We start from the raw sequence: 11,108 nt of genomic DNA, 5'->3' as shown, positions 1-11,108 counted from the left end.
AACAGGTGTGAGTGTTGACGAGGAGGTGGAGATCACTCTGTCATGCTGATTGAGTTCGAATAAATCAGACTGGAAGCTTACAAAAGGGAGGGTGGTGCTTGAATCATTGTCTCTTCCTCTGTGAACCATGGTCTTACTGCCAGGGAAAAACGAGCCAATAACCTGGAAGAACTGGTGGAGGAAAGAACACAGGCTTACCATGAAGAGAAACGCAAGGCCGAGGCACTGCTCTACCAGATACTTCCACAGTGAGTGTATTAAAAGGACCACAGTGGAAATAAGTTGTTTAGCTTTTTTGTTATCCTAAATGATTTTTAAGTCAGTGTACTAAGTTGTGTCATTTAAAAAAAATTAGGTCCAAAAATGATACACACAAACACACCCTCACACAGAAATGCTCATCAAAGGCTGTACTCTGCAGAGGACTAATACACACACACACACACACACACACACACACACACACACACACACACACACACACACACACACACACACACACACACACACACACAGCCTACTCACTCTGCTTAACACTGTCTGTGTGTGATGTAGCTCTGTAGCGGAGCAGCTGAAGAGAGGGGAGACGGTGCAGGCTGAGGCCTTTGACTCGGTCACCATCTACTTCAGTGACATCGTGGGCTTTACCGCCATCTCAGCAGAGAGCACGCCCATGCAGGTCAGTCCTGAATTAACGTAGTAAACAGCAGCTTGACAATACAGTCTAGTCCTGATATGCAATGACTTTAGGCTGTCATGAATGAGAAGTGGAGTWTGCCGTTTTCCTGAGCAAATTAAAATAATATATTTGAGTTGGGATCGATGAACTGCACTTAATTTAAGCATACTTGTGTTCAATGTGTACTTTTCAGACACTAACTGTATCACAATTGCCTCATATCTGAAGGCAAATTAATTTACTGTTATTCTACTTAAAGGACACTTATTTTATGCAGTGGCTGATAATCTTCATGTTTCCCTGTAGGTGGTGACCCTATTGAATGACCTCTACACGTGTTTCGATGCCATCATCGACAACTTCGATGTTTATAAGGTGAAGTCAGAGTCTGAACCTTGTTATTCACACAGGGTGTGCACACATTTAATACAACTGATTCAGCTACTCAAGTGCTTGAAGACTAGTTGAATCAGGTGTGTTGGAGCTAGAATGACACAAAGACCTGGACATGCTGTGAGCCTCCTGTKCCACGGTTACCCACCACTGGGTCAAGGACATATTTAAGAAGCCTGGTGACAGTGTGACCGTCTCTCACTCTGTGGCGCCCTCAGGTGGAGACGATAGGCGATGCATACATGGTGGTGTCTGGGCTGCCCGTGAGGAACGGCAATCTGCACGGCCGAGAGATCGCCCGCATGTCGCTAGCCCTGCTAGAGGCCGTACACTCCTTCAGGATCCGTCACCGACCTGCCCAGCAGCTCTTTCTGCGCAGTGGCATCCACAGTGGTGAGATGCAGGGAGGGGGGTTGTATGGTTCAAATAGTATTTGTTTTCTGACAAATGCACTTTCTTGAGCTTGTCTGACACTGTGGAATCAGTAGGGTCTGTGGAATATTGGAATAGGTTGTGTGTGTGTGTGTGTGTGTGTGTGTGTGTTCTCTCCAGGCCCAGTGTGTGCTGGTGTTGTAGGACTGAAGATGCCTCGGTTCTGTCTGTTTGGAGACACAGTCAACACAGCCTCTCGCATGGAGTCCAATGGAGAGGGTGAGAGTGACCCATCTCTTTTATCTACAATCTCATGACCTATCAGGATACACATACACTAGTCCTTCTCTGGCTTCAATGACCACATTTCTGTRATGTTATCATCCCTCAGCCCTGAAGATCCACGTGTCGGAGGCCACACGCGTGGTGCTGGACGACTTCAACTGTTTCCAGCTGGAGCTGAGAGGAGACGTGGAGATGAAGGGCAAAGGGAGGATGAAGACCTACTGGCTACTGGGGGAGAGCACCAGCAACATGGCTTACTAGAGAGAGAGAGAGAGAGGGAGAGAGAGAGAGAGAGAGAGACAGGGGAGAGCGAGAGAAAGAGAGAGAGAGCGACATGGGAGAGAGAGAGATGCATACTGTTTAGACCGTATTAGAGACGTGGTAGAAAAGAGACGTAAGGGAAGGGAGGACTGAGGTAAAAGGAACAGACATGCATACAGATTCACATGGGAATGGAATGAAATGGAAATAAGCAAAAAAACTGTGCTACTGACAACTCCCTCCTTAATGATAGTCTCAATGACAGAGTCTCACTGCTCTTCATGGGGATACCTTGGTTCCTATAGGTGGACAAGCCCTGTCTAGATTGACTTACCATGGTGGATCTTCCATGGACAGCTTTAGACTTGTAGCCATAACAAATCAAAGGAACGATATCACTGCTACACCGCCTTGTGCCGATTGGCAAGGCACCACCTCTGATTGACACAGAGGATGGGCATTTGCGAACGACGCCACCCAGTGTTCCAGAGTTATAACTGTCGCTTTTGTGAACAAACATTTTGGACATTCTTGTTTGGACCTGTTGTTTGTGGTGACGAGAGTTGTCCAATGTGTTATTTTGTGGTTATTTGACTTTGTGACTGACTTGGTGTTCTCTAACATTTGTGTAGAGGCCTGAGTGTTATGTGAAGCATTCCCTGGTGTTTTTCTATTTATTTCACAGTGTTGTGTGTTCTATATTACTATATCAGTTTGTTCTATATCAGTCGAACATGAATCAACTGAAGTCCAGAGGGGTATACTACGAATGTAGCTAGATGTATTCAGGCTTTTCTGAAATTAGCTAGCTTCAGTTAGCTTCACGTTCCAGCTCAGGCTTCACGCATGTTATGAAGGCAGATCAGGCAGATATTGATCGTTCACCCGCCGCTTACTTGAGTCGGGCTTGTAGCTGCGCGTTCATGTCGCACATTGCTAGTCGAAAGCCAAACTGAGACAATACTGAAACATTAGACGGTGGACGAGTCGGTGACACATTTTCATTTTTGCCAAAATCTAAATGAAAGGAAAAACAAACCTGCAAATTTAGCAGGCTATGGTGWGAAATGGGCTATTGCAAGTGCCGTCTGTCTTGCGCYTATCGTTTATTTGGTGTGCTTAGCAATGTACGAGTGCCACGACTCCCCACTCCTATCGATAAAATCATTGTATGAGTTCATACGACAGTTTTACTGCARGTGAAGTTTCAAATGCATCCTGTCATTACTAAATGTGTTGTGTGAAATGTATTTGAATAGTACTATTTAAAACACACACGAATTTGATTGGTCCTCAACTCTTTGATTGGCTCAAAGACTTCATTCGGGATAAATTGAGTAAACACTGAGTTAGCCTTCCCGGGAGCAGATTAGTTCTGAAGGATTCGTTGCCACAGAAATGTACCTGGTTTAAAGGTGAGCCACATTTGTGTCACCGGTTATCCCGAGTTGAACTCAGAGTTGACCAAAGTTACCTCGCTAACTCCTCAAACCAGATTCTTAGAATAGGGCTCAGTAATCCATAATAATACGAGTCCACAAAGTGTGTCCCACATCCTACTAGGCTATGTGCTTTAGGAGGAAGTAGTGGAGGCCATCACCACCATGCAAGTGTAGGCTATCTAATTGACATTGGTGAAATGTCTCAAATTGACACTTATGGCTGTTAAGTAAGGACATTAGGCTTGTAAATAGGTCCATGTGCATTCAACAGGACTGTTCAAAAAGAGAATTTACAGCTTAAAGTAATCTTTTTGGTCATAAAAAATAATTTGCTTTAATCTTCTCAAGATAAACTGCGATGACAATGAAGAATAGAGAATTAGAGTTGGCCATAAATGTAAACTTTTGGGTGAATTACGTATTATTATCTAGTCACAGGTAATGGTTATAACCAGCTAGTCCTCTCAAATGAAGTTCTTATATTACAGACTCATTTTGAAGTTCAGATTTTCTAATGGTCCTTTTCCTTTCTTTTTTTTTACAGGATGATGTTATACTCAATAACTTATATTTCACTCAAGGGTACAAAAGAATGAGTGAGTCTAGCTCTTCACTTCTGTTACTGATAACAAAGGTCAGATTTATTTCAGATTGGGWGTCCTTCTAAATGGCATACATAGTATAGTGAAAAAGGATATATTTAAATGCCCATAAACTCTCAAAGTTGACTCTCTGAGGATACTGGTTTGGCTTGTGATTTGCAAACATGTTACAACAAACTACTCTTTTGCCTTTTGTTCGTTGGTGTTTTTGGGTGGCTCTGCTCGTTGTCTATCTGAAAGGAACAGCTGCACCACCTAGCTACTTGGCTCAGAAGTGGCGCATCACTGATAGGCAGCAGGCACCCATATACCAACCAGCGCTACGGACCATGTGAATGTGCTCTCACTTGAACGGCCCTAATGTCACSACTCCCACCGAAGGTGGCTCCCCTGCCTGTTCGGGCGGTGCTCGGCGGTCGTCGTCGCCGGTCTACTAGCCGCCACCGATCCCTTTTTCCTTTTCTGTTAGTTTAGTCTTATTAGTTGCACCTGTTCRTTTTTGTTTCTTGATTTTTGGTCTGTTTAAGCCTGTTACGCCCGTTTKGGTTTGTGCGGGATTATTTMTGTTCTCTGTCMGTTGTGGATGTGMTTTCATTGTTCTCCGGATCGTTTGCCCTGTGTTTGGGCTGGTCAGTGTTTATGCGCCCTGTATTTGGCGTGACCGTTTTGTGCCGGAGAAATAAATCTACYAATCACTGAACCCTCTGCTCTCTGCGCCTGACTCCTACCCACCACTCCTAGTAAACCGTGACACCTAAACCTTAAACTTATCATCAGTGAGAATATCCCCTTTCCAARTTAAGTCTAAATGATTAGATCATTTAATTTTCCATGAGTGGATGTATCACCTAAYCCAAAGSRAATACTCCTGAAATAATCAGGATTGGTAATGTGGAGTGGAAATGATAACAGCTCTGTGTGATGTCAGGGAGTCACGTCATTGATCAGTAGTAACTCACCCAATGTCAGGCTTGATCTGACAGGTAACCCAGCGGGCAAAACTGGTTTCAGTATAATCTATTTTATGGCGTCGTAGTCAGGTTGTATACTGGTTGTGTGAAAGTTTATGAAGAAGTTAATTCTTTTTAGCAAACAGAAAAATAAGTKTTTGTCTAGTTGTAATCTGACCAGATAACAACCAAAATATGACGTCTTTCCCATTATGTCTTCTTGTCGTGAAAAATATGTCTTTACCTGGTTGTAACAGAGACCAGTTGCTTGTAATGTGGTTGTAGGATTTCTTCTCAACCAGAAAACCAGTTTACAACCAGAAAATGACATCATTAAGACGATTCCAAGGCAGGTCCGTCTYCATACGGTGTGTGTCCACTATGAATGTGGTCACATGGCTTCCTTAAATGCGTTTCTGATGCAGTAAAATGTATTGTGTTGTTTTGGTTGCCTTGTCTGTATTTTCAAGGAGTGGGTTGGTCTTTGAATTACTGTATGTTACAATGTACTGTTGTGTTTTAAAATATGATATTGCCGTTGTTTTGGGGGGAGAAAGAAATGTTCAGTTACATTGCCTGTCTTGTTTCGGGTCAGTTGAATGTCTTTATAAAATCAGTTGATAACCCACATTTTCTTCTGAGTTAATAGCAATGTGTTATTGTGCTTGATGTAATTTTGGCCGAAACGTGATGCACTTTCCATGTTTAGTTATTTATTAGACCTTACAATCGAAGTGGGACTGTCCATGCATACAATTGCATTTTGTATCACAGTATGSCATAACAACCCACATACTCGTAGTCTAATCTACAGGTTACATATTTCTATCTATATATAAACTTGAAATAATAAGGATATAAGTACAAGGTCAAACAGTAAGTACAAACAACACAGTAAAAAAACAGCTTCAAAGACTTAACACTTTGACTACTTTTATTTGTACTGTGTTGTAGTTTGAAAAAAGTTATTTGTCACAGAGTGTTAAAAAAGATGCTGACGAGGCAGATTCTTCACACAGCGTTAAGGAAGAAATCTGCAGTGGTGGAAAAAGTACCCAATTGTCATACTTGAGTAAAAGTAAAGATAGAAAGGACTCAAGTAAAAGTGAGTCACCCACTAAAATACTACTTGAGTAGAAGTATTTGGTTTTAAAGTATAAATCATTTAAAATTGCTTGTGTTTTTACGGAGAGCCAGCACTCAGACGTAATTTYCAAACAAAGCATTTGTGTTTAGTGACTGTCAGATCAGAGGCAGTAGGGATGTTRTCTTGATAAGTGCGTGAATTGGACCATTTTCCTGTGCTGCTTAGCATTCAAAATGTAACAAGTACTTTTGGGTGTCMAGGAAAACGTATGGAGTAAAAAGTGAATTATTTTCTTTAGGAATAAGTAAAAGTTGTCAAAAATATAAATAGTAAAGTACAGATACCCCAAAAAACGACTTAAGTAGTACTTTAAAGTATTTTTACTTTAGTACTTTACACCACTGGAAACCTGAAAGGATGAGGAACCAAATGAGGAGTCTATCTTTCTCTGGCAAGTCAGCTGAACGTTCAGATTTTATATGATCCTGAAGGTTAGTAATTTGTTAATGTCAAGAGATCAGTATTGAACCTCCTGAATCAATGCATGTTAGAATAACATCTGGCAGTGATTAGAGCTGTGAGTCTTTATGGGTAAGTCTCTAAGAGCTTTGCACACCTGGATTGTACAATAGTTGCCCATTGTTCTTTTCAAAATTCTTCCAGCTCTGTGAAGTTGGTTGTTGATCATTGCTAGACAGCCATTTTCAAGTCTTGCCAAATCAAAACTGTAACTAAGCCACTCATGAACATTCAATGTCGTCTTGGTAAGCAACTCCAGTGTATATTTGGCTTGTGTTTTAGGTAATTGTCCTGCTGAATGGTGAATTTGTCTCCCAGTGTCTGGTGTAATGCAGACTGAACCAACTTTTCCTTCAGGATTTTGCCCATGCTTAGCTCCATTCCATTTATTTTTATCTGTAAAAAAACTCCCTAGTCCTTGCTGATGACAAGCATACACATAACATGATGCAGCCACCACCATGCTTGAAAATATGAAGAGTGGTACTCAGTGATTTGTTGTGTTGGATTTGCCCAAAACATGACGCTTTTTATTCAGGAAAAAAAGTACATTTCGTTACTACATTTTTTTGCAGTAATACTTTAGTGCCTTATTGCAAACAGGTTGCATGTTTTGGAATATTGTTATTCTTTACAGGCTTCCTTCTTTTCACTCTGTCATTTATTGTGGAGTTACTACAATGTTGTTGATCCATCCTCAGTTATCTCCTATTACAGCCATTAAACTCTATAACTGATTTTAAAATCACCATTGGTCTCATGGTGAAATCAATGAGCGGTTTCCTGAGTTAGGAAGTGCACCTGTATCTTTATACACCATCCAACTTGTAATTAATAACTGCATCATGCTCAAAGGGATATTTCATTTCTATTTTGTTTTACCTATCTACCAATAGGTGCCCTTCTTTGTGAACCATTGGAAAACCACAATTTTTCCTTTTCTTTGTGGTTGTATCTGTGCTTGAAATTCACTCCTCGACTGAGGGACCTTACAGATATGTGTGGGGCACAAAGATGGGGTACTCYTTTTAAAAATCATGTTAAACACTATTATTGCACAGTCATGCAACTTATTTCTGCTTGTCATAACAAAAGGGTTGAATACTTATTGACTCAAGACGTTTTGTCTTTTTATTTTTAATGAATTTGTCAACATTTCTAAAAACAGAATTCCACTTTGACATTATGGGGTATTGTGTSTAGAAGTGTGGTGCAAAATCTTGATTGAATCCATTTTAAACTCAGGCTCTAACACAGCAAAATGTGGAAAAAGTCAACGGGTGTGAATACTTTCTGAAGGCACTGTAAATCTTCCAGTTTCATGAGATTGAACACATGAGCAAAGCAACACTACTTCATTTCCTTACAATGGATGTTTTTGGAGAAAGCAAGAAGTACTAAGCAATTACAGGCATTTCTAATCCCTGCTCATGGTCACTAGTGAGGAGGGTGTACAGTAGGTGGAGTGGCATCAGCAGCACAACACAATAAGATCTGAATCGTATTGATATGTGATAACGCACAAAGAGACTAATACAGCTAGAGCTTGAAGGCTTAATGTAGAGACTGGTCTTGGAAAAGTCCTTTGTGCATCGTTTTTWAAAATGTTTTCCTCGTAGCTCTGATTCTATTTTGTTTCATGTGGAGAAGTGAGTGCTGGAATCTGGTCAAGCGGTAACGCTTTCAACTCCGGACAACACCGGGCAAGGGGGGTGGCCTGCGAGAAAATCAAATATATAAGGTTCATCCGACCTTACGATCTCCTTTAAAAATAAAAATAAACAATGTGGAGAAGTGAAACTTCAAATTGTTCTTTTGAAAATGGAAGTGATAGAGAGAGGTTCCATACCATTGTCCAACACAACTGATTGGCTCAAACGCATTAAGGAATTAAMGAAAAAAATTCCACAAATTAACTTTTAACAAGCCACACCTGTTAATTGAAATGCATTCCAGGTGACTCCCTCATGAAGCTGGTTGAGAGAATGCCAAGAGTGTGCAACCTGTCATCAAGGCAAAGGGTGGCTATTTGAAGAATCTCAAATATAAAATATATTTTGATTTGTTTAACACTTTTTTGGTTACTACATGATTCCATATGTGTTATTTCATAGTTTTGATGTCTTCACTATTATTCTACAATGTAGAAAATAGTACAAATAGAGAAAAACCCTTGAATGAGTAGGTGTTCTAAAACTTTTGACCGGTAGTGTACATACACTTAAGATACTCAGATGAACAGAAAACAACATCATTATTGTCTCTGAGGAACTGCTGCAGTCATGCACCCTGCTGACTGAGCTGAACATGTCATTTAACATTATTAGTGAACTGTCTGAGTTATCTTCCTAATCAATGAAGCAGCTGAGAATGACAATGAGTTTTCATCTGTGCCAAACYTCACAAGCAATCTCCACACTGCATATTCTGGATTTCAGCAGCAATAACATCAATAGTCTAAGCTGTTCAGATTTAGCCAATCTCACCAGACGCACAGAACTCAATCTTAATAACAACAAACCTTGAGGGCAGTTTTTTCCAGGATTTGGGGGTCTTATAGAGAGCCTGGATCTTGGTAGCAACCACATCCAGACCTTGGGTGATACTTTCAAGGAGGGTTTGCAGAAACTCAAGATGTTGGATTTGACAGGAAATAATATTAAATCAATCAGAAAAGAAGACTTTAAGCGTACAATCACGTAGGGAGTTGATTTTATCTGACAATCAAATTGTCAATTTGGAACCTGTGGCCTTTGAGAGACTGGCCAGCCTAACATACTGTATCTTCATCGGTCATCAAATAAACTTAATGAATATCATATAACAGGCACTGTGTTCACAGGACTAAGAAGCTTACTAACCCTTGATATGTCCCAGAAAGCTATATTCTATGACACAAAAGAAACCAATCTCTCCAACATTCTCTAACCTGCTATCCCTGGAAAACCTCAATATTGACAATCAGGATCCCAATGGGAAAATACCTCATTATATACTCTCTAACTTTCTTGAAAGAGGTATTTTTCTTATCTCCCTGCACCCAGACACATTCATTCACGCAGCCCACTTGGTGCACATAATCTATAATGACCTCACAGCCCACCCTCCAGAGCTGTTTCACGGAATCCCAATGCTAAAACAGCTCTACCTGTCCAATTCCTGACTTCTATCTTTAGATTTCCTCATATGAGCCAAACTCACTCAAGTAAGAGGCRACAAGTAGCTCAGAACGAGGTTACAGAGATCAGTGAGACAGTGATATGTTCTCTTCCTGCCTTACATTTCCTTAATTTAGAGATAARTCTTTCACCTATGACTGTAGCAATGCTTGGTTCATCCAGTGTGTGAAGAACAGCAACCAAACACAAGTCGTTTATGCTCATGATTTTGTTTTCAAATTCCCAGAGGATAAGAAAGGCACTAAACTGTTGGACCTTGACATCCACTCCTGTTTGGAAGACATATCAGCCTTCTTCTATTTCATCACCACCACCTCATTTGCCCTCCTTACCCTGCTGGGGTCCTTTATTTACCATATCTACAGCTGGTTTGGTTTCCCTGTAGATAAACAACTAAACTAAGCTCAACTAACATAACTCGTGAACTAAAACTAAACTAACTAAACTAATGGAATTCAACTAATTTAATAGAACTAAACTAGATTCAACTAATCTTCAATCACTTCTTGGTCGCTTCCTGTGTTCCTTTGTCCTTAATTTGTGTTTAGTTTAAACTGAATTAATTACTGTGCATTGGTTTTAAAAAAACTTTGAAAAACTGGATAACTGTTATGGCTAAATGGTCTGTGTATGTAAAACATGAAAGTATATTTGCAAAAAAATGTGTTTAATACATTTGGTCTGGCTTGCTTGGATGAATGTTGTTGTTCGTTGACATGGGTTGRTGCGCSCTCAGTGGTACAAATATATCACTATTAGTTTGCCACAACATTCTTCTTGTCACTAAGCACATTTTCCTTGGAGTAGGCTAATGTAGGCAGCTATAGCAAATTTCAAGCATGTTTCCAACGTTTTGCTTAATGAACTGTAAAATGTATTAATTAGAAGGTAATTGGTCTGAATGCTATTGCTTTAACTTAGCATGATAATGAAGAACAATTATCCTGATATATTTTCAATACACACATTTCAACAACAAAAAAGGCTATGCGCCTCTTCTATTATATACTTACAAAATGACACAAACGTCTTAATTTCAATGCTCAAGGTACGTTGCCACTCATTGGCCGGTTTTCTCTGCGTTCATTGGTAAACCATTATGTCATTCAAAATAAGTAGATCAATCATTGGCTTAAAAGAGCCTTATGGGCCCTCCCTTCTGCTAGCTCTGTGAACGAATACTTCCGCTAGGCCACCATGCCCTCCGGAAGTTAGTTTGTTTTATTCGAACACTGTCGAAAGCACCGGAGTGAGACTGAAAGGTGGACTAACCAAGTTTAAAAAAACACGGTGTCCGACGAAGACCGTGTAAAAAGAGTCTAAACAACTGTCTATTGTT

The 11,108-nt window shown here is 40.3% G+C and overlaps 1 protein-coding gene and 1 pseudogene across 1 annotated transcript in view; both read left to right on the top strand.

The window, feature by feature from the left end:
- The window catches only part of LOC111955494 (atrial natriuretic peptide receptor 1-like), a 135,891-nt gene extending 128,553 nt beyond the window's left edge, over positions 1–7,338 (top strand). Inside the window, exons 16-21 of the mRNA XM_070436256.1 lie at positions 113–248; positions 556–679; positions 986–1,054; positions 1,291–1,465; positions 1,625–1,723; positions 1,836–7,338. Of these exons, the coding sequence (XP_070292357.1) occupies positions 113–248; positions 556–679; positions 986–1,054; positions 1,291–1,465; positions 1,625–1,723; positions 1,836–1,990 (758 nt within the window). The 3' untranslated portion in view covers positions 1,991–7,338. The remainder of the gene's footprint in view (positions 1–112; positions 249–555; positions 680–985; positions 1,055–1,290; positions 1,466–1,624; positions 1,724–1,835) is intronic.
- Positions 6,659–10,171, top strand: LOC111955493 (toll-like receptor 3; annotated as a pseudogene).
- Positions 10,172–11,108: the final 937 nt, after the last annotated feature.

This window comes from Salvelinus sp. IW2-2015, linkage group LG31 (genome assembly GCF_002910315.2).
Source record: "Salvelinus sp. IW2-2015 linkage group LG31, ASM291031v2, whole genome shotgun sequence".
NCBI classification, from domain to species: domain Eukaryota; kingdom Metazoa; phylum Chordata; class Actinopteri; order Salmoniformes; family Salmonidae; genus Salvelinus; species Salvelinus sp. IW2-2015.
Note: the sequence above shows the minus strand (reverse complement) of the source record. Positions and strands in the feature narration are given on the sequence as shown.